General features: G+C 36.3%; 2 protein-coding genes across 8 annotated transcripts in view; one reads left to right on the forward strand and one right to left on the reverse strand.

The window, feature by feature from the left end:
- On the forward strand, positions 1-17,565 carry LOC115241072 (KICSTOR complex protein SZT2-like). The gene is given in 25 exon segments (XM_029816620.1): positions 1-604; positions 798-1,115; positions 1,213-1,290; positions 1,364-1,757; positions 1,875-2,095; positions 2,175-2,559; positions 2,648-2,897; positions 3,009-3,752; positions 3,823-4,022; positions 4,126-4,289; positions 8,271-8,580; positions 8,654-8,842; positions 8,984-9,559; positions 9,704-10,080; positions 10,168-10,267; positions 10,362-11,195; positions 11,311-11,584; positions 11,708-13,677; positions 13,749-13,843; positions 13,911-14,343; positions 14,417-14,795; positions 14,875-15,040; positions 15,110-15,326; positions 15,410-16,515; positions 16,661-17,565. Coding segments are annotated over 25 exon segments (9,933 nt in total). The 5' UTR covers positions 1-583; the 3' UTR covers positions 16,793-17,565.
- LOC115241070 (E3 ubiquitin-protein ligase HUWE1) overlaps positions 17,184-27,985 on the reverse strand; it is a 22,594-nt gene continuing 11,792 nt past the window's right edge. Inside the window, exons 16-44 of one of the 7 annotated variants that reach the window (XM_029816616.1) lie at positions 27,373-27,493; positions 27,184-27,289; positions 26,810-27,100; positions 26,352-26,496; positions 26,125-26,266; positions 25,919-26,045; positions 25,697-25,846; positions 25,390-25,536; positions 25,107-25,289; positions 24,467-24,725; positions 24,181-24,402; positions 23,866-24,094; positions 23,590-23,770; positions 23,050-23,422; positions 22,433-22,609; positions 21,703-22,330; positions 21,437-21,609; positions 21,131-21,312; positions 20,949-21,005; positions 20,756-20,848; positions 20,552-20,679; positions 20,183-20,429; positions 19,755-20,030; positions 19,475-19,663; positions 19,208-19,395; positions 19,000-19,133; positions 18,727-18,892; positions 18,440-18,630; positions 17,184-18,328 (exon numbers count right to left, since the gene is read on the reverse strand). In XM_029816616.1, coding sequence (XP_029672476.1) covers positions 18,226-18,328; positions 18,440-18,630; positions 18,727-18,892; positions 19,000-19,133; positions 19,208-19,395; positions 19,475-19,663; positions 19,755-20,030; positions 20,183-20,429; positions 20,552-20,679; positions 20,756-20,848; positions 20,949-21,005; positions 21,131-21,312; positions 21,437-21,609; positions 21,703-22,330; positions 22,433-22,609; positions 23,050-23,422; positions 23,590-23,770; positions 23,866-24,094; positions 24,181-24,402; positions 24,467-24,725; positions 25,107-25,289; positions 25,390-25,536; positions 25,697-25,846; positions 25,919-26,045; positions 26,125-26,266; positions 26,352-26,496; positions 26,810-27,100; positions 27,184-27,289; positions 27,373-27,493 — 5,608 coding nt within the window. In that variant the 3' untranslated portion in view covers positions 17,184-18,225. Of the gene's footprint in view, positions 18,329-18,439; positions 18,631-18,726; positions 18,893-18,999; positions 19,134-19,207; positions 19,396-19,474; positions 19,664-19,754; positions 20,031-20,182; positions 20,430-20,551; positions 20,680-20,755; positions 20,849-20,948; positions 21,006-21,130; positions 21,313-21,436; positions 21,610-21,702; positions 22,331-22,432; positions 22,610-23,049; positions 23,423-23,589; positions 23,771-23,865; positions 24,095-24,180; positions 24,403-24,466; positions 24,726-25,106; positions 25,299-25,389; positions 25,537-25,696; positions 25,847-25,918; positions 26,046-26,124; positions 26,267-26,351; positions 26,497-26,809; positions 27,101-27,183; positions 27,290-27,366; positions 27,509-27,985 lie in introns of all 7 variants that reach the window. The other 6 variants (XM_029816614.1, XM_029816613.1, XM_029816611.1 and 3 more) reach the window with 6 other exon arrangements.

Raw genomic sequence — 27,985 nt, forward strand, 5'->3', positions numbered from 1 at the left:
CGATGATTCGCGTTACACGCCCCACGCATTTATTATACTTATTTGTCATTTTTATTGCATCCCCATCCACTCTTATTCATATTAGCTGCAAGGATGCGTGTAGCAAGAAAACACTTATCGGAAAAGATATTTTTTTTTCAATTCACAGATTATCGCCTGTAACGTGACGCAGAGTGCGTCGAGTGATCGCGAAATTTTGCGAAGGATTTAAGAGATTAGTAGCTTTGATCGCGCGTCTCACGCAGATTCCCAGATTAGTGCATTAGCATCGTTGGCACGCTGGAGTGAAACGTCATCGTATGGTGTGCGTGCACGATTCTCGCATTCATCCAGGTTATGTTGCATTGTGTTTATCGCTTGTCAAATATACGCAAAGAGAGCAACAAATAGACGACAATGTGACCTTCGACCAATTGTGCGCGTAAACTATCTCCCTTGTTGAAGTGTTACATTGCACTGCAAACTGCAGACGCGTCATATCGCAATGATTTATTTTCTATACAACGTGATGACGACGACGACCTGCTGAGTTCCATGATTTTAATAATAATGATAGCTTGATAGAACGCAATCGAAATTCGTCATGGCAAGTGCGAGGAGCGAGGTAAATTCATTAATTACATTGTGATAGCTTTTTCCCTTGTCGCCGTCTTCAACGAGAGGAATAAATATAACCTCTTCTTATGACTAACATGTATCTGTCAATATTGTGGTAATAGCAATATGGAATTTTAACGATACGTAATTTACAATTTTTGACAGGATAGCTGGCAATATTATATTTTTTCTTTTTACAGGATAAAACTATTTTAGAGGCAGAGACCATTTTTCTATTAATGAAGAAAGGTTTTCCCATCTCTCGCAATGTAAGAGCTCAATGGCTGCTGGAACATTTGGATTCTGTGATAAGCGTACAGTGTCCAAGTATAAAAAATAAAGAGATACCAGAACTAGAAATAATATCAGTGCTACCAAAAGATAAGCCTCCTTCTTGGTCTATAGATACTAGCCATCAGTTTCTTTATAAAGTTGTTTCAACAACTTCAATTATATTTCTGGCGCACAAATACAGGATAGTTTTTAGTTTAGATTTAAGCCCGTCGCTTGCCACTGTTGTAAGTAAAACAAAATTTATTATTTTGTTATAATATAATTTTTATATAGTAGCAATTATAGAATTAAAATAAAATAAACTTTTTTTTTTGCTTTTAGGACATACAAAATGGAGAGATTGTTATTGATGAGGTATGCTTGGCAACAAAGCGGTGTCTTGAGGGTATAACTAAACCAGTAAGTATTTTCTTTTTGATATATTGCAAATCGTATATATAAAAAAATTCTGAATTCTTATTTATGCTTATAGTTTACGATACCAGGCAGCAAGCGTATTATGCAACCTGAGATTTATGTGACTGTGATAGCTCATACGCCATTCTTCACAACCCCAGCACAACAGGTATTAGTACAAGGATGGTTGATTACTGCAGATAATGTGAATTCTCTCACACAATATATAGAGAAACAGTTGTACCTGTTGGAGGAGAGAGTGGCAACTGTTACATCTATAGCTAATCAACAGTTGGAAAATTTAAGAGCCGAGAGTGAGCGTTTGGTAGGAAGGCTTTTTGAAGAAAGTAGCAATTGTTTAAATAAAAATAATTGTAATATCTCCATAGTCTCACCGGAAGCCAGTTTTGTAAATATGCTGAGATACGGAATGCTGGCTCTAACGCTCTTACCCGAGCACAGCTGTGCACGTGAGTTTGTAATTTATGCATAAATATATTTATACAATGGATTTTACATAAGCTGCATGCGTTATACAATATAATAACACATTGAAGAACGATGAGTGCAGAAAGAAAAATTTTTAGACATGATAATAGTCACGGACGGTATCATTGGAATCAAGAACGCTCAAACATTAGATTCCATTATACAACAGTTACGCGCGACAACGGTCGCGTGTAGCTTTTTATGCGTAGGTAGTACGTATGATCCACATTGTGCGGATGGTTTAGTGCCATATCAAGATTTATTATATTTTATCGCCGCGGCTACACTCGGTAGCTATATATCCTTCACTTCGTACATTGTATGTAAACTTTTAATCTCTATACTTCTGCATTTCTGTTGATTCGTAATTGCAATGCATTGTTTTTATCTATGACCAGGTACCTGCACATGCAACAGATATGAATTTTTATCATAAACATTTTTTATGCTGGCGATTATATCGGGATGTATTTGATGATACATCAAATCGTCACTCTTGTTGGCGAACCGAAAATAATTGCTTTCATGGACATAAAACTGGTCAGCTCTTGAGGAAGAAACAAATCGATGATAAAGTTACTTGTACCTTAAGCAGTTTGCTATGCTGTCGTCTAAGAGAAGGATACTTGATAAAGAAGGCTAGTGTACGAGATGACATTCTTGAAATAAGTTTCGTGCTGCTATGGAAAACCAATGTTTTCTTGGAATATCTTGTAACGTGTCCTTGGTCCACAAAATCATTGTCTCTATCTAATGTGATACAATATACCATTACCATAGAAGGTAAACTAAAGACAACATTAATATGTCGAATTACATAACTACATATCTATACAGTAGTCTGGGTTATAAAACCGATCTTTTATTACAGCACCATATGAATTTTTACATGATATTACATGCCTATCGAAAAAGCCGTTGAATTCACATTATCGTCAAAGTGTCATTTCTCGTTTTTGGACGGCGTTAACGTCATTAACCGAAAGTGACAATATGTTAGCGCACTTCAGCTGGTTTCCAGGATCTGGATGGACTTGGTATAGCGTACCAGATACTATCAGAAGCGGGATGCCAGTGTTTTACTTGTCGTCTTATCCATCACCAAGTACAGTACAACTTAGGTATATTTATTTTATTGTATAAACCATAATATATATAATAGAAACTCATGTATGACTATGACAAATATCCAAAATAAAGAACGTAATTACATTTGTGTATCATTATTTTAGTGACGCTGGCTGCCCGCAGTTTGGACAGATATGGCAACCGGTCGTCTCCTTGGATCCACTTCAATGGGCGCGTTGGATGCACACTCAGAGGATCACGTTGATCCTAGCTTATGATAGACCTTTGCCGAGACATCTTCACCAAGCGAACCAGAGTGGTCGTTTCCAATGCGTGCAAAGTCGGCAAGCCGCGGCTGTGCTATATGCTATGCTGAAGAATTGGGCGACTTTTGTGCTAGTCGAAAATCATACGTATGTTCAATTCATATATAGAGAAGCAGAGAAACCGCCAGTGTCATTCTCATTGATTCGTATCAATTGCAAAGCACTCTGTGTTGTGCTTAATATAGCGTTTGCTGGCGGCACCGAGGGTGTCGTCCGCCACAATGTAGTTGTGGATCTCGTAGACAGATTATCTAAACTCACATTGCCGAATAGACCAACGGAGCAACGTGAGATTCCATGTTGCACGATAATACATAAATCGCTCGAAAGAATTCTCGTAAGATACGAGCGTATACCGAGCAATCTGAGTATGGTAGTATTTCCCGACGGGACTCAACCGACCTGCACTAGGACTGCGCTGGGACTATTAGGAAGTAGTTTAACAATCACCTTGTCCAGATATTTATATCACAATCGATGGCTGTGGCACGTAAAGCGGCCGTTTGTTCAGACTATTCCGGGAATTACTTTACCCAGATTAAATATCACTGCGATTGCGAGAATACTCTCTACAATTACAAAGTAAATACATCTAGAAAATGTTATTGGAATTAAATAAAGAATAGTGTGAAATATATCTATCTATTTGCAGAATACGTTTGGGTGAAGGCTTTAATTTTGCGTATTCGGCAGCTGGTATCACAAATATGGTGCTGGAGGTACAAATGCAGGGCTTCGGAAACGACGAGAACTTTTATCCATGTATTATTCAATATGTTTTGTTTCCGCCTCACGTTGTGCCGAATGCGGCATTAGAGCGCGATAGTGGCACCGAAGATGACACAGAAGAAGGTAAGAGTTTATTAAGATTTATTAGTGTTTATTAGTCAAATAAATAATTTTATAATTTGATTATCAATTTATTTGTACGATAAATGTGTACTTCATATATTAGGTATCGGTGAAGCGGAAGTGTGGACTGAAGATTCTGAAGGTTACAGCGATTTTCAGATTGTTACAGAGGTTTGGGTTGAGCCTCAATGTGGCTATGTACAGATGCCTACACAGTCGACTGCCATATATATGCATCCTTTGCAATATCATCAATTACCCGATGCAGTGAGTACAGTATTTATATTACAACTACTGAAAATTTTGTTTTTATTTTTTGTTTTTATGTATGTTGGCATGTTTTCATGTATTCATATTCGCATCAAAATGTACACAGAAAAGTGTAATAATTGTTCAGTTATCATATTATTTATTAATGTTTTTTTGAACATACATATTAAAGAAAAATGCATAAAACATTTTTTTTATTATCAATTTATTTGATACTTGATATTTATTTGATTTACAAATTAAATTATCAGATATTATACTTTTTTAGTGTTTAGCCTTCTCTAATAAAGAAAGTTTAGTATATTATAAAACATTCACGATCTTGCTTAAATCGATAAGACACGGTTAATTCCGTCATGTTTCGAACACGTCTTGAGAGTGATAAGATATCTTTATTCGATGTTTCTGCGATATACCTGCGATACGTGTTTTATGAAGCAGTAGAAATATTAAAAATTGCTAATCGTGGATGTTTATGTGTTATCCAGTATCTCTGCAATCTTAAATAATATTCTGAGAAAATTCTGTGATTAATATTATTTGTGCTTATATATTGCATTATAATATAAATGTAATAATCCTCTGTGATACAAAACCATTTATTTAAATTCATGTTAAATATGATGTTTGGCATATATACATATAAGACTGATTAATATATAGTTCCGGTAATGTAGTGTATCTTAATTTTTTGTACAACTTTTTGAAACGGGCGACCATTTTGAAGCATTACTTTTATCCTTCTTATCTTCAGCTAACTTGATAATGCTGCGTGTAGTAACACAAAAATTATATTCTAACGTACGGTTGTCTAAAGTGCTTTATTTTGCTAGATGATGAACCTATCTGACAGTAAATATCGCTCGGCGATAGTAAATTATTTAATTTATCCTATTTCTTAACTTAATTCACACTTTATAATATGTATTTGGCTTCTATGTATTATACATATGTACTATACTGACGCCCATCCGCATTCTTTCGGCGGAAACATACTCTTCCCTAATCTTCTTATCTTCCGGAACATTAGAAGCGTCCACGCAAGGGAAACTCTATTTGCTTAACAATACGTTAGGTTGAATAATCTATTGGTTTCACAATACACGTCAAGACGAATGCTATATAGCTCAGAATGCCTCTCGGAGCATGTAGAATATAGAATATTGCAATTTTCGTAGCCATGATAGTAAATAAAAGAGAGAAAAAATAGATATCGGACTAATATTGTATTATTAAAATCTGAAATGTAATGTAATATTGGGATAATTCGCGTAAATATTCTAAATGTCTTAACTTCATAGCATGTAGCTTTATCTTCAATCTTATCTTTCTTTCAATTCTGATAGAGATGGTTATAAAATGCGTATAATGCACTGTCATTTGACGATGAAGGACGATACGGATAAAAATACTTATGCTTTCTATCATCGCAATATTTGACTGCAATTTTTCCATGAATTGGATTTAACATTTTATATGCGTCATATAATTTTCTATAGAGTTCTAATTATGAAATCTAATTATTTATATTTTAAATTTTTTTAAATAAAAATCAGAGTTTTTCTTTTTGCGTACGCGTTTCTATTATTAATTTATATGTATTCTAATTTTATATAAACACTGTAATAGACAGAATATTATTCTACAGATGTGCTCAACGATAGAAATTTGTATCAGATTTTTATAGTACAAACATAATTGTAATATAAATTCACACTAACTAGATAACTGTTATCTGATTCACATTCGTTACCTGGAGAGCGTTGCTAATCAGAAGATCAAACTTCAAAGTATATCAATTCTGATACGTTCTGAATTATATTTTGTTTCGCGAAAAAAAAAGAACATTTTTAGTTGATTAGTGATTTTTTATTTTTACTCCTTTTTGAGAAAAATTCCAATTTTTATAAGAGGCATATATAATTTTTACTTAATGTGCGGATGAAACTTCTGAAATTTAAATACACGGTTTATTTCATCAGTATAAAATTCATTGACTTTGCAAATTATGTGCAATGTTTGCACTATAATTGATTGAATTGAATGGAAATGAAATGTAAACATTCGTTTTTTTATATGAATTAAATTTACATGTGATGACGTTGTGCATATGTCATCTCTATTTCTAAGAGCTCAGGTCTTTTTCGACAAATCCGAAAGTGATGCCTGATATTCTCGCTCTCATAGAATGTAACTTTCAATTATCTTTTCCCTTCAAAACTAGAAGAAAAGCTACACGGAGGAGTAGTGTCTGTTGAAGTCGGTTATTGTTATATCATGTATAATGCAAATATTTATCTATGCGCGTTGTACAAGGACACATTGACATTCTTCGTCATTATTTTTTTCTCTCTAATTTACATCTCTCTTTCACTAAAAGGATAATCATCTTTTCCACTGAAAGAATAATAAAATTCGAGTACGAGAATCGTACTATCTTCTTATGTCATGTTTGAATTTTTACATGCATCTCTCAGGATCAGTAGATAAGGGCGAGGCGGAATACATAGAGAGAGAGTCTTTTTACAATTAGTTTTCAGACTCGAAAGACTTTCTCATTTTCGACGATATATCTTATAATCGCGTTTCCGGCTCGTGAAAAAACGAAGAGAACGGTGTCTCATATATCGTTATCGTTATCGGGGTGGGGCTTCGATATCGATGAGGGTCCTCGGAATGAGGTTTTCCTATCAGTCGCCTCAGGTATATATAGGGCCCAATACGCGCCCTGCGCTCACTAGTGATCGGATTATCTTTTTCGCGTAATTTTATATTGTACCGTACATGTGTCCGGTTATTTCCATATCTGTAAATTTCTAAGTCTCTTATCTAAGTCGAATCTCCTGGTGACGATTCTTTATCGCATTTTGCACGCAGATTGGAAGTGGTTTCCGTCGCGCGACTAAGTCGTAACATGGCATAGCTTTTGTGCGACATATTGTCTTTTATATATATAAGCCTATTTCAGTGAGAAGCATTTTATTCTTTCATCGAGAAGATAAATCGTTAATACAAAACTCTGTCGGTGCGTTTGCGAAAAGACTTAAAATCTTTGTGTCTCGTTATCATCAGGTGACTCCGCTCAAGATTAAAACCGGAGAACAATATGGTCGACCATCATCTTTGATGCAGACATGCGATATGTATCGTCTGAACTCTTCTTTTCTCTTTGGATTCTCGTATCCGTGTGACTCTCAGTTGGAAGTGAGGATCTAGGCAGTGAGCTAGGCCGTAAGCTCTTGATAACTTGCCAGATCTAACTCTTCCAGCTCAGAGTCATACGGCTTCACATCATTGTAGGCCACAGTGTTGTTTCCAGGTTCTTCGAGAATCTTTTGCATCGAATCGTTCATTCCAGGGCGCAGCCCCTGGTGAATAGCGGGTATCACGGTTCAAGTGGAGAAGTGGTCTCTACGCTTTGTATGAAAGTGAGATTCAACTCCTCCAACTTATTCCTGATCCCCCGTAATCATCAGAATTTGACTGTGCGATCGATCATCTACTCTTTGTCCATAACTATCTATCTACTTATCTACGCAAACATCGATGTGATTATCCGTTGATCGCTGAACGATTGAGTGCTATCGAAGAGATAGACTATAATTACGAACTCTGTTCTTTTTGTATAATATCGTAATATTTAAGCTGTGCTCAATAAATTTAAGTTAAGATCAACGCACACACAATGATGATTTTTATTTCATGTTTCGAATTTATTTTATCTTAAGTTGCCCGTAAAACTATGATGTTACCACACTCTTGTTATATTCTACTTAATATATAAATGTATATTTATTATGATATGTATGTAAAACAGAATATTATAAACAATTAACAGAATTTTTTCAGAATATTTATATATATATATGTCTTTCCCTTTTGTTTATATTTGGCTTTCATGTAATATTAAAATTATTTTAATTTTTGTAAATCCCACATGTGTCATGTATTTATTATCACTTTTGTCCTTTTGATTAGATCGCCCGAATAGACGAGGAATGTATTAACGCTTTGTTGACCTTAGAATACTTGAGCCTTTTGTGCCAAGTAACACCAGCGGAAAAAGATACCGATATCGTATTTGGGCAAGCTCACCAAGGAATCAGATATCACGGCGTTATGGGCATTTCTACGGATCGTATTTCGGAATGTCCTAATCCGATTGAGCCTTTGGAAGCGAGGCCGATCATCGATGAGAGGATACATCCAATGTACTTTTCGTTCGACACTCTGAGCATTTTATCAAAATGTCAGCAGGCAGAACTCTTGTTCTCGATGTTCGCTGATGGTTAGGCTGACTTTAGAACATTATCAATGAATAGAAAACAGGAAAAAAAAAATAATCGGTCTTATCTTGCTAGATTCGGTACATATCGACGAGGATAGGGATAGCGCGAACAGAATTCTCATGGGAAACTTTTTGGAGCATATGAAACAGTTGCATAATAAAGAGTTATTGTTAACGTCGGCGGAATCGCAGAGATTCACCAGAATGCTTCTTAGTAGACCTCGTGAGAATAATTCACCATTGCCTTTTTTCATGCAAGGAGGTACAATATCAGATCCTTCAATCATTATAATGGCAATAAATATTTTGCATTTTTTCACATTTTTTGTGCGAGAAAATATGTTTTACAAATTTTAAATTTTATATCGAGAGAATTTTTTTTATATAACTTTTATCATTTTAGAGAAAAACTATAAAGATGATGCATCGGATATTTATCCGAGATGGAAGTGTTTCGTTAAGGGAATTAGCACGACGCATGTTATTATCACGATATTACCGGCGACTGAGAAAGATGTTCGTTTGATTACGTATACAGGCGATAATTGCACGAGTAATAATTCCGAGAAGAATTGCAATTCTGATATTTTCGATCTTGATATAAATGAAAAGATATCGTCTCCAACATCGTATGCAAAGGATACAAATTTACCCGACTTCCTGACGTCAGAACGCAGAGAATCAAAAAGTTTTAATCAACAATTCACTACGAAAGCTAACGAAGAACATAATTTTGATAATGCCGACAATGAGACGAGTCTTATTATTCCTGTATATGTGTATGATTGTTCGCTAGCATTATTAATCGATGCGCTGGTCGGTCAATTGCAAATGCCTCAGAATAAAGACATCTATCAGGATCATACTTTTAAAATTGGCGAGCAAGTTTGTGAAGATTTTATTAGTCTTAAATCAGAAAGCAACACGAAGCCTTCATCCCCTGAACCAAAGAGCGAGGATTCTGACAATATTTCTAGCGGTGGGCAAAAATTTGGAGAATTTTTTAGATGTAGCATGAATAATTTAAAAAAGAATAATGAAATCTCTTAAAAATCGACATTTTTATAATGAAAGTTATCAATATTAGTAAAGTGTTTCTAACCAAATTAACTATTTATGCTAGATCAACGAAGTTTGATGGAGCATTGTAAATTGTTGAGCTTGGCACATTGTCATTGTTACGTGGTTGCGGTTTACAAATCACTGGCATTACAACAATCATTAAGCTATGAGGATATGGAGTCTGCTGTAGCGCAGTGCGAAGAAAATCTAATCGAGATCAATATTACAAATTATCTACGATCGGTGTGCAGACATTTAAGCATGTTACCGGAAGACAGTCTACTCGATCAATTAAAGATCTCTGCGTGTAACGACGTTAAACCATTACATAGTTTGATTAAAAACAAATTTAAAAGGATTATGGCAGTTGCATTTAGACCTGTACCTGCGCATCCGGAATTTTATTACTGTTTACCATCGTGGATGTCAGAAAAATTGGTTCGTTTTTTTGTACATTCTGCATCCTTATAATACTGAAAATTCGCAGCATTTTGTTGCTTTACGAAAATTGTATGTTACTTTCAGGAAGTGGCATCGCAAAGGACAGATAGTGATGATGATTTAGATGAATTCACATGTCATTCTGAAATGCCGGCTCCAAAGACAGATAATTCTTCTAATCAAGGTAATACTTATAATATATTTTATTAAGATGGAAACTTTTATTACATTGTAGAACATGAAATATATGTACATATACTACTGTTTTTAATTTGCAGTAAGCCAGGCTGTCAATATTACATGGCCAGCCACGAATCTTCATAATGAGAAACTTTCTCATTGTAACTCCAAAGATTCGCTTACAAGCGATTTCGAAGAGGAAAACACGTGGAACACAAAGGATCAGCCGCTCTTTCTACATCTAAGTTGCTCAATTCGTTTCCACTCCGAGCTTTGTAGTATACCTGTTAAACTGATGCCTACTTGTTTCACCGAGATTATTCAAAAAATAAATGACGGCAAGGAGAGGAATCTCGCTGACTTAAGTCCGAACGATCTGAAAGCCACTTTGGACATCATTTGCTTGAACCTCCCGAAAGAGGTGTTGGAAGTGTCGTTGGAACGTTATCCCGCATTGAGAACAACATCTTATTGCAGCGGTTCGCCGGTTGATAGCATGCCAAGCGGTAGTAGTCCGGATGGGAACGCGAAAAACGAATCGATGCAGGAGAGAATACCGCAACCGCCTCAGCATCATGCAGTAATCGGCTTAAAGGACGAGATCGAATGGCTGCTGCGAGACGAGACCGCGACGGCACTTTTGGATCATCCTTCGCCGAGCGCAGACACGTTAAGATTCATAGCGCGACATGTGTCGGATTCTATCGGAAAATCCAGTTGTTTGATGGATAAAGTACCTTTACACTTTGTCTTTTCATCCGAGAGCAGCGCGCCCAAATTTTTGAAAGAATTAAAAAGTCTTGTGCTTGACAAATATTGTATTTATCAAGAAGCTGATCTATTTTATTTCATCAAAAAACCGGAAACAATAGTACTTGATACAGAAGCAGACACATTACATGTAGACGTAGAAGAACCGGAAGTAAAAGAAGGTAAATAATTATTTACAGATAGACAGCTCATTCAATACTTATGATGTGGAGTATATATTCTCTTGATTTATATATATATATAGAAATTATATCAATTATTTTAAAACATGTCTATATAAAATTTTATTTTTTGATTAGCAAGAAGAAATATCAACAATGATTCAAATAAATGGTCAAGACTCTGGAGATCCGCCAGGTTATTATTCTGAGATATCGAGTATAGCCGAAGGAAAACACGGAACGGATGATGGATACGAGGGTGACAGTAGCAATTCTGACGACGATTATCAGTGGCTGATAGAACTTGATAAGCGCAGAGATCGTTTGCCCAATTTCTGGCTAATTTTAAGCGTCGAAAGTAGTCATGTTAATGTCTACTTTCACTGCAGGTTAGTAAATTAATAAAAATTTAAAAATTTGTTATTTTTTCATTTGTTATAGCAACAATTACGTGTTATAAACGTATAAAAGAAGAGAAAAAAAAACTTATAAGAAATCACAATCTTCCACAGATTTTTGGAACTTTCCTCGCCAGAAGTGGACTGTTATTTGCAAATACAGAAAATGTTACTCGCTCAAATCAAAGCTATATGTCGGCGAGTAAATCAGTATTTACTTTTACAAAATCTTCATGATACTCGCATATGTGATCTACTGTTGGAACCTGAATCAACCGAAGATTATAATACTTGGAGAGGAGAAAGCAGCGGTGAGTCTGGAAATCTTTTTCAGAATCATACTTCTTTGACTTCTTCGAATGTTACACCAGGCATGTTCAGATGCCCCGTCATTTGGGAAGAACCTTTTAATCTTCATCCCCGCTTAAAGACTGGGCCTGGGAGATCTGGGTTATCGAGAGGGATCAAAGCTCTACATGGTGTATTAAACAGGCTCTCCGTTAATAATCGAAACAACATGTTTGTATATCAGGAGAATAACGAGAATGTATTTTATCTGCGACTACACGAGCAAACAAATGACGGGAAACCTCTACAGAATAAATTGTCCGAGAGCGATGAAAAGTTGGTCGTCTCGCGCAGTAACAGCGTTGCGTCCTTATCGCAAGCTAAAGGTATCGGCAGTCTAACGAACGATCATGTGATATCGAATGATACTCGACCTAGGGTTCGTTCGTTTGGCGAGAAGGAGTCCGATATCTTGAACAGATCCGGTGATTCAATTATTCTGATGGTACATGGAATATCGGAAGCTGGTCCGGAAGTCAAACGGGACTTGGTGCAAGTATTGCAAAATCGTCTCGATGATGCGGTATTAGAGGTGCTATCCGTAATGTTGGCGCGCAATCCGATGTGTAAATTGACACCGGCGGATGTGCACTTTATACAAAAACCATACAAGTCTCCGGAATGTATAGTTCAATTGTCAGTGCAACCACATTGTTTACCATATATAAATGCTTTAGGATATTATCTGAGACAAAATATACTACAATTTTTATATATACCGAAATATACAGATCTTGGCACACACTATCACTTCCAGGATTATTCTTCGCTAGATGGTATTAGAAGAAGGGTATCCGAATCTGACATTTTTTTGTATAATCAAAGTCATTCGAGTGGGAGTAAAGGTATAGCTTGCATCGCGTTAGCCATCATCGATGGCAAAGGAGAATCCGTAGTGGATGATTACAAATCGAACTTTCTTAAATTATTCAGAGTCGAAAATTTCGAAAATATTGTATCAACTAACGTTTATGACCATAAAAGCGAGTTTAAACCAAACGCAGAAGCATTGATCGAATTTCGAATTTGGAAACAAGGTAGAGTCAATCTGGAATCCTTAATTCTGAAATTGTCGTCTGCTGTGAAACATGGCACTTGGGACTTGGTCACAGAATATAATTTGCTAGCTACACCATTGACGGAACCAATAGCTGCCAATTCTTCACTGGTGATTACAGAAACTACAGTGAAAAATAAAGATGCACAAACGCCTTTAAAAATGTCACAGTCACAGAAAGATGTTAATAATTTGACGATTAATCAATACGAGCTCGGCGAGGAAGGAAAGTTGAATGAGATTTATCACACTACACTAGCGCAATGGTTTCAGTTTGCACTAGAAATGGGTGTTCCTGCTGTCAAGAAGCACGAAATAATTATTCACCACAGACATGCGATTCCTGTGATCGTGAGAGAATTACAGAATCTTATACGTTGTCAAGATCCAGACACATCTAGTAAAGTTTTCATTTTGCAAGATCGACAACCATTCCTGAACCAATACGTTGTCTTACATAAAGCATCCAGATGGTTTGAAGATATTCGGAATAGCTCAGATCAATCGACGGCAGAAAATACGAACCAAAAGAACATGAATTCACCCATCTATGTGCCGCATGAATTTAATAAAGACGAACAAACGACTTACATCAAATGTATTTTAGTTGCAAGAAATTTTCATCAATGGAAGGCATCTTTGAGTAAAGAAATAGATCCGGAATTGCTTGCTCCTAAAGGTCAGTCAAGTTTAATAATTTTTAATTTAAATATCACTTTTCAATACTAATTCTTTCATATCATGTTACAGATCAAAAACAATTGCAAAAATTTAATCCCTTAATATCGGAATCGAATTTTGTGCCTAGACAAAGGATATTGCTAGCTAAAATATCAAGTGATAATGTTAGTGTGCTTATTATAAAACAATTATGAAATAATTATTATAAGATTAATCGAGCTCTTTTTTCAGATAATTATCTATATGTACAACTGGTCTAAGGAGAAATCGGAAAAGTTAATAAAACAAGCAACGAATTTAGGTACGTGGCTTTCTTCTAGGTCGAGTCTATTCACCAACATAATTATGCAAAAGTTGGGTATATTTCATCACAAACTCATCCGGGAACCACAGCAGAGAGAGCACAGTTCTCAGTATTACCAAATCAACGATATGGAAAATCTTGCGAAATTTCCAAGTCAGTCGACCGATAATAAAGATTGGACGCGATCAAGCAACCGGGCGCAACCGACGAAGAACAACGCGTTTTCCTGGGTTCAAGTGGTCGGACAAGCGATGCGCGATGCGAAACCAAACGTTCCGCATCCTTATAACACAACAGACGCGATCGTCAAGGCTGCTTACGATTTACAGGATTTGCGACATCGGGAAAAGAAGATCAAAGGTAATGCTGATATATCGAATTTGCGTCTACAAAATGATCAAACATTAACATAACCGATATATCTCTCTTACAGAGGACCTGGAAAAATTGTACGCAATGTGGCAGAGTCGCACGCCCAACATATCGCTGAACGCTTTGAACACGTTCACGCAACATTCTCGTCTAATACATTTTTGCCATACGCCTCTCCTCTTTTTACCAGCCTGGCGCTTGCAGTCCGCCGCCACGAGAGATCATTCATTGACGCCGTCACAAGCATCGTCTAGTTTTAGTATGAATGGCAACGTGTTGCATCAACAATCGCTGCAAGTAGCGCAGTCGAGACAAGAAGCGACGAATGCGATTATGATAAAGTGGCATCAAGAACTCTGCAAATCGATGTTGTCCGAATATAAACAGTATCTGCAGATCTTGGGCTTCAATCCGATCCAAGTGGAGTCGCCGCATAAAACGTTTGTTCGAATTTAGCATTGCTGAATTTTAGTTTAACAAATATGTATTTTTCATCGTTAAACATCGTGTCTTTTACAGAGACGAAGAGCGTGCACAGCAGCAATCTTATTACCTCAAAAAGTCGATGTTGGGCGGCATTTTATTGTTCGAAATCCACTTGTCGCAACCATTTTTTATCGTCAAATTGCACATCATCGAGTGTAATCGTTTGCAAACGAAGACAAGTAGCGGTATGGTGAACCAGGTAAGAAAAATTTTGATTATATAAAGTTTAATTATATAAAGCATTTAAATGAGGATGTACTTTTTACAGTTTGTATTAAGCTTCGTGGACGTTTGCGACAAGATTCAAATCAATATGCATTTGCATTCGTTTACGTACGATTTTCATTTGCGTTGTATTCATTCTTATATTGCTGGAACTGGACTGTGGTCCTTGCAACAAGGTTATCACCTCACTCACTTCATGGATGACTTTATTAAATATTACAGTAAGGCACCGAATTATGCCAGGAACTTGATATATAGCGGTAAGCTTTTTGAGAGTATCATCTTGACACTTCGTTTTATTTGGTAATGCATTGTAGTGAGACTTAATGTTATTATATTTCAGACGTAATAACGATACACAATATAGCGATACCAGCACGTACGTTATTTTCGTATTTACTTTCACACGAGAAAGAGTACAGTATGCGCGTATTCGTAATGTCCGACGAGCTCCAAGAATCTCACGACAACGAATACGTCTTAATTAAATTGCAAAGTACTCCACTGGTTAGTTATTGCGACGCTCATGATACCAGATATACTGACGACTTTGATGTAGCGCTGATCGTGTCACGTGTGGAGCAATCGCCGCAACTGGAAAAGACTGAGATCACTTTGAAATATTATTTGATGCTGACGAGCAAGAGAGAATTGTATCCGAAAAGAGAGGTGGAGAACAATAAGTTGGGTAAATTTAGAACTGTATATAGTGTGGGTAAGTCCACAACCGGATCGTATACAGAGAACTCGATGGTCGAGTCTAGTTCGGTATTGCAGATACCAAAACCATTCATAAGAGACAATTCCACAACGGAAATATGCATCGATCAGCAGGAGAGAACAGTTTTCGATTCAAATGGCCCGACTATTAAAGACAGTGATGTTAAAATGGCGAACTATAATATTCACAATAATCTGGCGCCCACGCCTCCACCGGTTCCGAATTCTCCCCTAGCGCAAAACTCCAATGTCAATTCATCATCGTCATCGTCGCCGCACTTGGTGCAGATTCGTCAGGAATCGGTCAACTATCTCGGTTATTATTCGTCGCACGAACAGCTCATGCAACAGATGATCATGTCACAGGCGCATGCTGCCCGTCAACATATAACAAATATGGTGGAACGCGGCGCATTGCAGTGTCGAACGCATTTACTTTGGGATAAACTTTTGGAAAATAAGTCTTCGATGACATATACAGAGTTCAGCGAACTTTGTTCGTTGGCTCATATAGAACCCTTGCCAAATCTCGACCCTAGGCTTGGTCCGCTCGTCAATCAACCTGTCTCTTGGTATCAAGCTTTATCCAAAGTGTTACAAAATAAATATCAGGAGCATCACAAACAGTTTATCACGTCTGATGGAAACGTTACCCATCATCTTATATTACATCCGACTCTTCTTCAAGCGTTCATGATGCTGACTATCGATTTGCATACATCGAGAGGAGTAAGTATTCCCATATAATGTATATGAACTCTATACAGATATGATTTATAGAACGCATATAGTATTTAATGCGAGATTTAAAATATCAATAAGACGAAATTTTATCACGGGAAAAATCGATAAATTAATCTGATATTTATTTCAGGACTTATGCGCCGTTTACCGGAAATCCACAGAAATCAATATACCGATGAACATGGAAGACGTTTATGCTCTAGTCGAAGGTTTTGTAAATGCTTGTTGCTTCCACTTGTGGATGGGCCTTTGCAGCCAGTGATAACACATTCCGGTCGTACAATGCGACGAGAACATGCATTGCTTCTGAAATTTTTGATGTACTTATACAAAAATGACAATGGGCAGTGTGTATCATTTACTGATTTAGCAAATTACCTTCTAAATCGGCACATTAATTATTAAAATTATGGATTATTACACGACGTTGTAAATATGAAATATATATTTTCATGTTACATACATTAATTCTCATGTAGTTAATCTTGATAATAATAATAATTTATTCGATAATACATAAAATTAAGCTATCTTAAAAGGAGACTAAGAATTGTAAACGCAGCATTATCAATTAAGTCTATTCTCAGGAAATTCAAAAGTTAGTATAATTAAGGACTCTGTGCAATAACAAAAGAATGCAACTTTTTTTTTATAAGAAATACAACATTCACTTTATTCTGCGATTCCTAATCAATAATTCCCTAACAATTTCGTAAGGAGCTCAGTAACTACATAATAACGGTGCCTGTGTACGGTGTTTCGCCAATATTGTCCCGTTCGATGTGTTTATAAAGTAATGTCTGTTCAACTGGAAACTTTATTTCGTTTAGATCTCAAAAGAAAAAAATTACACTTGTTTAACATCACATTTCGAATGATTAATATTAAAATGATATTTAATTATCATTAATATTAAGAATTAGTCATAATTATTAATACTAATAGTGTACAACCATACATTTTTCAAGGGAAGGATAGCGTTCATATTGTTGTTGAAATTTTTTAGTTAGGCTCAATATCTCTCTCGTTCGCTTGCGCTCTCTTATTTCGTCACTTTCTCTTTCATTCACGCAGGCACTCGTCCACTTATACTTTTTGCTGCTTTTTTTCTGGTAAAGAACCAGGCTACCGTTACCACCGTTGTATCTCTATTCAAACTATCGAACCGGTTAAAACATATCGCTGACTTCAAAGAGTGCAGTATATTACATTTTTTCATCCTATATTATTTCTTATTGTAAACTAATGTACGTAACTATTACAGTTATGTGTGAATCTTATCTTTATCTTATCCTTATCATAAAACTGAACTAATTTCTCCTTATCATTCCTTGTTGGGAATTATCGTTAAGCTCAGCATCTTCCTCCAAGATCCTCCTCTCAACAAAATAAACCCTAGCTTCGGGTATCATTGACAATTATTCTCACGTAATTACATCATAATCAATAATTATATACGTATATACATATTCGTGTATCTATATGTATATATCAAGTAAAACGAGTTTTCCTTTAGATCTTGAATGAAGACCAAGCGTGTCACCAGAATGTCATCGCAATTAGACGATGCATAATCGCATGAACGCATAATTATACAAGAGTGAGTTCTCATAACGAGTTTACTCTGAAAACAGGCAGGACAACACATGTACGATAAACTGCTACAATATACGATACAACAGCGTCCCAGCAAGCTTATGCAAATCCAAATCCTTCGCTGCATTCGTGAATCGCCTTGAGTAGATTCGTACGCAGTTTATCGTACGTCTCGTATACCGGCAAATCTAGTTGATTGAAACTGCAATTGGATAATATATTTTAGTCGAGTAATGTTGCGTCTTTTAGATCTAATTTTAGCTTATGCACATTTAGGAAAACTTGACGAAAAATATTCTCTTGTTATACTGACCAGGTATGGGCAGACGGAAGTCTGTCTGTTGACCTATCCTCTCTGTGAATTTGGAATTTTTGTACGCCGTTCATGCCTTCTAACGCGGCGAAACCTTGCAGTGGCACTTTGGACGTACCAGTAACAAATTGCAAGAATTTTGCACGATCTGCTTGATCAAAACCTCGTAGAGCACGCCAGAACCATTGAATCTATTTTTGATAAAAGTGATATGACATATATAACTCAATTCTTTTTAAGACAAAATCGGACATAATATAGTAAAAGAAAGAAATATTGAAATGTACCTGTAAAGACGTAGCTGTGTACTTATGATACTCGGTGTTTGCTTTAAGGTCCTCGATATCTACATTAGGCAAACCGCTGATCAATAATTCAAGTTCTTGTTCGTTAAATATGGAGATCAGTCGTTTAGGTATAATATCATAAAAGCCTTCTAAGAATGCGTTTAATCTGTAAGAGAAAGTTTAACATATAAATATAAGCCTAATAGTGATTAAATAAAAATGTATTGAAGCATATAGTATCGAATTCAATTTTGGCGTTTTATATTCACTTACTGTTTACGAATTGCTCCAGTCATCTTCATTTGACATACAAGCCTGATATACTCGAGTTTGGTCTCTTCTGTAACAACTATATTACGTCCATTTGGTATTAAATCTCGCACATCATTGACACCGAATTCGTTCACCTAAAAACAATGCACATAATTAAATATATAATAAAAATATAATAGTGCTAAAAATTAAATAATTAGTTGTTTACCTCTGTGGAGAATGTTAACTCGTATCCTAAGTCGGAAATGTTATGCTCCGTGAGATAAACGAGTCCTTTGTAAAAACTATAATCCTCGCTTTCCATATCTGTGTGCTTTACGAGTATGCCAAGTATATGCTTGTAAAAACTACGCGTAAAGTAGCACTCTAACAATTTATTATCATAAATAGCCTTAGCTGCAAGAATAATGTGAATAAGAACATTATAGAATTGTCTTTTCATTAATCTGATAAAAATTAAATCGCAAGGACTTACCAATTACTCGACCTACAAATTTATAGTAACACAAATGATTCGGATTACAATGCGAAGATGAATTTATCATGTATGTAACTCGATCGCCAGGACTGACTGTGAACAGAGCGTACATCGGGTTGAATATTTCCCTCGAGATAATGACGTACCACTCTCTCAGCAAACCTCCAGCGTCTTGTCCTTCTTCGCCTTTCGTTAAAGGATTAAAATATGTATATTATTCGTTTGTTTGAGAAAAATTCGTTTATGTTTTTCAGGATAAACATTAAAAGATCTTTACCTTCGAAGACGATGTAAAAGCGATTCTTCCATTCATCGGCATTTCTTCGATGAAGTTCCCTGAACGAATCTTCGAAAACATGACTTCTACGAACGTGGACTGCTAATTCTTCCCTACGTATACCCTCATCCATTCGTTCCAATTCTGTCCTGAAGTAACGTCTCTTCACATCAAAGTCTAACACCCTCGTATGATCCACCAATACGGAAAACGGCCCGTCCGCTAAGTGTGTAGTTGTTTGTCGTAGAATTTGATTGAGTACAGTCCTATGCGTTTCTGCAAAGATAAGATAGATGTTATATTAAATGGAATTTATGGCAGTCCTTGCAGTTGTATGAGATTTTATTCATTAGAATCCAGACGAAATCTAACGTAACTTGACTGTTCGCGTTAAGTGAGAGATAACGATTACAAAAATTATTACATACCGGCAAATTTGAGGAACTTTAATTGATCTGGTGGCAATGTTTTTTGTGTAGGAGTTGGAGTCATATCCCAGGAAGCATTGGTGGGAGCTTCCGATTGAGAAGTACCTTCATTATCCGAATATATCGGAGAGACTGGTGCCAAGTCTGGTACAACTTCTCGATTCTCGCTTGTCGTATTAAGACGACTGTCACGATCTCGAGACGTACTCGACGAAGAGTGCACCAAGAAGAATGCTTCTACCGCAGGCTACAATATTTCATATATATACAACACAAATAACAATAACTAATATCGATCAATTATGATATAATAAATCGATGACAACAAAATTTTAAGAAAGAAGAGAAATGAGAAATATATATTTTTACCTGTAAGACAAGGACGGCATGATGATCGGGAGTATATTCTAATTCGAGCAAGCAAGCGCTAAGGGTTTCCCACAAGTTATCTAATACTAAACTCTCACTCAACAGTGGAAGTGCAGGTTTCTCCTCGTCTAAAGAAAAAAACCCAAGTATGGATTAAATGCATTACGATAACAATAACGATATTTAATAAGTTCAATATCATACCATTGCGAGAAGAGGACGTTTTTAAATTATCAAGATTCGAAGTATTTGCTTGCGTTGTATCCATAGGAACATCGGTGTCCGCATTGTCGGCGGCTATTAAAAAGGTACGTCAACATTTTCAATGTAAGTGGTACAATTCAAAATACATAATATATTTACAAACATGATATATGAAGCAAAAATAGAAAAGTACCTGTTTCTAATACATTACTTGTGCTTGCGTTCAGGACTGTGTCTGATGTTTGATTAACTTGAAAAAGAAATTTACAAATATCATAAATGTTGTATATGTATAATTTAAATACGTAATATACATACAAAATTTTAGTAATTCATTGCAACACAAGTTATAACAATGTCATAAATATATAATACCTGTTTTCTTGGTGTTTGCTAAACGTACAGCTTCCCTTATTTGCACGATAACTTTAAGTATTCTCAAGAAGAATGCCTGACTAGATGTTTTACTGACAAGAGCAGCCATTGATGGTAATTGAAGATCACTTCCGGCTTTAACCTTGCTCGGTGCAGTGACAACTACATTTTCATTAGTAAATCTGAAAAAGGAAGCTTTTTATAAGCAACTGTTTTATTCCTTAAAAAAAAAGCAAAGCATAGTTTTTTGACACGCTTTTCTATTTAATTGCAAAATACATGTTGCATGCTACAAATATGTTTTACCTGTCTAATAAAATTCCTCGCCCGTTTCCTCCGCTGGTCGATGGCTGATCTTCTAAGGAATTTCTTCGACTCAATTCACGATTCAGTACCTTGAGTTCCATCATCAAATCGTTGATATGTTCACACACCATATTTGCCAATTCCATCGCACCTTCCAGAAGTAATTTTAATATCTGTTGAACACACAAAAGAGACAATTGACACTGTTGTTTCATTAAAATGTCTTTTATATTTAATCTACATGACGTAAAGAGATATGTACACACCAGTTGTCTGGTAGGATCAGGGCAATGAGACAGATTAAGTAGTAGTGCAGTCGCATCCTCGAGTCCGTCCTCGGAGCAGCTCTTACTGGTTAGTACTTGTACGGCAAGCTTGAGATGTCCTTCTGGCGCGGCGACGCTTTGATCCTTCCCAACTTCCGTCTTCTTGTTTTTCCTATCGGCACCTGCGTCTTGCCGCCGATAAGAATTAACTTCCGTCAAGCCGATGGAGATCAAGGACAGAAGTCGCAACAGCTTATCTGTCAATTGACTGCTTCGCTTGATTACGGACCAGTTGAGCATTGAGATGAGTTGGCCGAATGCGGAAGCTTCAAATGTCGTTGTGCCATGTTCCGGCTCGTTTCCCAGGTTTGTATTCGAGTGAGTCCTCGCGACCGACTTTCCTTTCTTGGACGCGCACGAATCCAATTTCAGAAGCAAATCCCAGAAATCTGGAAGATCGCTCCTTCCTACCTTGGACGCCGACTTATTCTTCGCTCCACCTTCCTCCTTGTTGCCGCTTATATCCTTTTCTTTACTGCTATCCTTATCCTCTAATTCCTTAGATTTGATTGGCACAAAATATCCGGGGAAACTCTTAGCTAATGATATCAACAATTCTAAAGTATGCCTGAAATTCGAACAAAATCAAAGATACTTTTTATAAAAAATGTAATAAAAAAGAGATTGCATTTTCTGAGATTGTAATCTTCTCTTATTTAGATTCACTAACCTGCAAACAGTGGGTGCTGCCTGCGGATGAATTGCAATAATGTTTCCTTGCCTTTCAGATTTCTTACCAGCATGGCGTATTATATGAAATACGTTAGCTCTGCAACCGAGTGCAGCATCAATACTAATATTTAGCCATGATTGTGTGTTGTTTCTTTGGTCAAATATCTTTGGAGAACTGAAATAATTTGTAAGGTAATATTATTATTATATTATCATTATTATTATTATTATTATTATTATTATTCATTACTACTATTATGACAAGTATGATGAAAAGCGTACACAGACACACTCATACACAACATATAGACATAATAAACGTAATCACATTGTGCGTTATATTTTAATTGTCGCATATACGATATCACACACGCATTCATTCGGTATTCATTATAGTATGTTTTTATTATCTATCATCGAGAGAGGGTAGCTCTAGTTTCGGAAAGGATAAACGGAGCGCGCAAATCTGACTCTTTCACGAAGCGTCGCGAGATTCGCGTTGAAATTATTTTTTGTATCGAAATCGCGAGAGAAAGCGTGCGTGTCCTTCGAATTATTATAACAACTAAATATATTTTATTTTTAAAATTAATTCTTTTAAGTGATAAATCTTACCATAAATCCATAGGTGAATTTAATAATCCCTTCCTTTTAAATTTTAAGCCAAAATCTGCCATAATATCTTTATTTTCATCGTTACTTCTTTCCATAATGCTCAGTAATGCCTTCACTATCCATTCTCTTGTGCTGCCGTGATAACAAAGATTTCTAATCACTCTATGCAACCTTAAAGTGTTAATTTTTGGCTCGTCGACAAATAATAACACTAGCAAACACGCCATCGATTCATGATCGAGCAATTGTCGTCCTCTTAAACGTAAGCCAGCTCCTTGATGCGCTATGTTCGTATCACCGCGAGGATTCCAGGTATTCCACTGAGTTCTCTGTGGTACCGCATGAATTGCATATCGCGTACCGCCACCACGAGCTATCAACAACAAATGTTTCAAGATTTTTGTATATAACGCAACTTTCTAATTACAAATATTTATATTTTTCCGCAACAAATTCTCCTTATTCATGTTATGTTGTTAATATACTTGTGCATAATTTAATATATATTATATATAATAATACACACACAAAGAGACTTACCTCTTCCAGAATTTCTCAATATGCTCGAGAGAGCTGTATTGCTTTGACTAACATGATTGAGAAATCTTTCTTGCATCATGTGTCGATTACGCGCTTCCCATTCTCTTCTTAAATTTTGAGCTTCTTGAGCTAAATCTGGTGGAAGAACAGATATTTGGGACTCTTCCATGTCAGTCAAGATCTACAGAGACAAACCACATCAACTTTAAAAGTAGTAATAAAACATTATTGTGTTGAGATTAAAAGTAAAACAAATTCTCGAAAATATGTACTAACAGCTTGTCGAAGAGAAGGTTGCAGATTTTGGAAGAAAGCGGCGGCGTCCACTGGATCCTCCGGATTCGCCGAGGCAGCTGCGTGTCGTTGCTGCTCCATACGTTGCTGTGCCAAGACTTCTTCCTGTATCGCTGGTGGTAAAGCCGCCAGGAATTCAGGATTCACTTCAACTGGTCCGCTGAGTTCCTCGACTACGGAAGTTTGCGCGCGTTGCCTCATGCGTTGAAGTCTGTCAACATATTGTTTAATTGTTATTTTTATATATTACTACCGCGAATAATATATGAACTTCGAATAATAAGATCGTCAATTAACCTGAGTTGCTCGGCGATAACCTCGTCGCGCATATCTTCGGGCAAAGCTGCTAAGAATGACGGATCTACACCGTCCGGCAATTGCTGCTCTTGATTATTGGATGGTTGCTGTTGCGATTGTTGTTGCGATGATTGTTGCGACGATTGTTCCGAAGTCCCTGCCACGGTAGTGTTTTCGGAGGACGTCGTCGAAGACGTAGGATCTTGATTAACAACATTGGCACTGCAATGATATATTCATATGTTAATATTTTTATAATCTTCGCGCACATACGCGCAACACTTACTTTCGTTCGACACGCCGTAAGTCAATGTCGCTAGTTCGACATTGACCGTCGTCCGTCAAGAGCCTACGGATCCAATCCGCCGAATCGCTACTTTCCCTTGACAAATCCTCACTGACCTCTTGACCGAAATCTACCACTATTGGTGCAGCGGAAATACGATTAGACGATGACTCTGCGACATTTACAGTTTCTGTACCACTTCGGCCGGACTGCCCTGTTGGAGTAAGATGTGTGGGCGCGTCATTAGACACATGAAGGTCTAATGACGGAGAAGTATTAGAAATATATAAAATGTAGGCAAAATATTTGAATAATTTAATATGGTAAGAGCTGGCCTAAGTGAAAGATCCCTAGTTCGATTCTTGGGGTTCTATCACTCACACCGAATATTTCTCTCGCTCGTATCTTTATGTTTAACAGGCGATTTTATATTTCTCTATAATATATAGTAATGTATATTATATGTAAATTCAAATTGCATTAAATATATTTATCAAAACATAAATAAATTTTAAGTAGTCTTATAGTTGATAATATATTGTAAAAAAACTGCAATGCTAAAACGGAAAAGCAATAACAAGAGAGAGAGAGAGAGAGAGAGAAAGAGAGATATGTTCTCTTTATAAAATATGTATATTACTTAATCTAATAGTTGCTTCAGATGTACACGGTCCCAGCACAGAATCGACAATACTTTCCGCCAATTCCAGTGTAGGATTTCGATTTGCCGTGCGTGGATCTCTACTGTCGGATGTAGATTGCTCCTCTGGCGGCGGTGGAGGCGGTCGCTCATCATCCTCTTGAACCGTTATTTCCATTTCACCTGTTACATCTAGTATGTAAAAGATACATACAAGCACGCATAATAGAAACTATTTATCATAAATAAATATAAAAAAAACTTTTTTATTGCAAAGGTGTACCGATTATGTCTTCCTCCGGTGTGCGCTCCTGCCTCGTAGTTTCCACAGCAGTCTCTTCTCCAGCCACAAGTGGTGTAGCATCAATTCTTTGTGAAGCGGATGCGGATGATCTCTGCTCATCTATGTGTGTTAAACTAGACGATCCAGCTAAAATAATACATAAATTATAAAAAAAGAAGACATTACCACACTTCAATATTTTATTTATAGAAAATATATGTGTGTATGTGGGCACGCCCGCATATACAACACAAACACACATACAAATTGTAAACATACTTTAGTATTTCTAAATGTATGTACTTACATTCCGCATTATTCAAACGCTCCTTTTCTTCTTTATTATCCTTGTCATTTTCCTTTTCGGATCCATGCTGTTTTTTACGTTTTTCTTTGCGTTCGGCAAGCTCGGCGTTTCTATGCTTTTCCAGTCCAGGTATAAGTTTATGGACAACACCTTTTCGATTAAAAGTATATTAAGATTTAAATTGTATAATACATAATATCACATATATTCCTTCATTCTTACCAACACAACAGTCTGGCTGAGAGTCTCCATCCAATTGTTTGCTCTCTTCGATCCACCAATGCAATGCAGTTGGTATATTATTCAAAGTTGCTGCAAGGCTTGGTCCAAAGAGATATCCAGATTGATCCTAATAAAATATCAAAAATTATCAACATTTCTTGGTTTATATTTAGTTGCATTTGTGTATCTTATAATCATATACATACGACATAATCAATCTGTTCTTCCTCTTGATTAGTGAATATTCCCAGTCCATTATCCATTACAACAACACGTGTATCCCTAAAACTTGATGCTAAAACTTGACTGGCAGATAACGGAAGGGTTTGTGCAGCAGGGCCTAGCAGTCTGTATCATATATTAAATACAATTAAATATATATATTATTTATCTTGATATAATTTTTGAAATATAAAAATGTATTAATACATACCTCTGTAAAATTACAGGCGGATTCGAACTACGTGGATTGGATAGCTGAAGGTATTGATACCGCCTTTGTCGTAAAGCACGTTGGGTTCTAGTACTTGCGGTATCCAAACTTCCTTGCGATATTAACAATGGATGAGTACTGATACCTGCATAAAAATTGTCGTAATTTTATTCTTATAATATGCGAAGACAAAACCAATTATAAAAGATAAAGGAAGGAAAGAACACATTTAAACCTCCGTATCCTCGACACCTCTATTCTCGCTCAACCTCTATAAATTAAAATCATAGACTTGCATGTGTGTGAATAAGATTATGCATGTAATAGTTTTATCCTATACATGTCATTACAACGATATAAGCAGAGGAAAAAAAACACCAAAATTACAAATATTTCGTAATCTCGGTGGGAGAATAGAGTTCGATTGTAGAGCTATTTATATTTTCGCTCTTATTTACCATTGTTTTCAGAACCCGCGGGAGGTTCTTCAAATAAACCCAATGGTAACGGAAATGTGGTGTTCCATGGAAGACTAGGTCGCGTATTAACTGGCGTCGACGTACTCGCGATGTCTTGATTTTCAATGTTGTGCTGTATCATTACAACATTGCCACCATTATCGCGTTCAGAAGTCGGGAACATACGGAAAACGCCGCCTTCTCCAGCGTCTTCGTAGAACTCTATTCCATCCTCTTCATAATTGGACGATCCTTCTTCTTCTTCCTCTTCCTCCTCTTCATTCTCTTCACCTACAATAATACAAACGAGAATATAAGAGATATACAATCTTTCCACGTCATGATTGCAATGTATTAAACCGTTTTATCTTTACCATCATCTTCCTCTTCCTCCTCTTCGTCTTCGTCATCCTGCACCTCGTCCTCATTATCATCGGATGGATTACTATCGGAATCTGAATCAGAACTCATCAAGTCCTCCTAAAATAAAATTCATTGTGAATTCAGAAAGTAAGAGATGAGAAATAATAATTATGCTGAGAAAAAAGCGACGTTACTCTTACTGTGGTATCTCGAGTCGGATCGAAATCGCCCTCCGCGTCGCGCATCGCGAGACTTTCATCATCAATATCCATCGGCCTATGCGGGCGAGAAGATTGCTCTTCCGCCACGGCCGAGCCGTCCCTGGAAAATAGTACACTACTTGATTATAAGTACTGTAGCCTTCATGAATTTAAAAGGCTACATAAACAAATAAAAGATTTGCGAACGTGTGCAACACATAAACAGAAAAGAAATATAGCTACGAGAATACTGCATATAAACATGCTTAAATTATTTTAGAAAATATTCATACATATGTTCAAAAAATTTGATTAAAAAATTATAATATGAACTTAATAAATCTAAAAAGATTTAGTTTTATATATGTGTTACAAAATAAAATCGTATAAAGTACGATCTTTATGTACGTAAAGACATTACTCTGCTATATCTCTTAAATGTAGAGAAATATTGTCATTATCATGATTATTATCAATATCATTTCTAATATTGTACAATCAGTTTTTAATGAGATTTAATGAGATTTTTGATGGCATTAGTTGCCATGTTGAAATAATTGTTGAATAGATACATGTTAATTTAAAGTAAAGAAAGATTTTATTAGAATTGCAA

Source organism: Formica exsecta, unplaced genomic scaffold (genome assembly GCF_003651465.1).
Source record: "Formica exsecta isolate Colony F162 unplaced genomic scaffold, ASM365146v1 scaffold465, whole genome shotgun sequence".
Lineage (NCBI taxonomy): Eukaryota > Metazoa > Arthropoda > Insecta > Hymenoptera > Formicidae > Formica > Formica exsecta.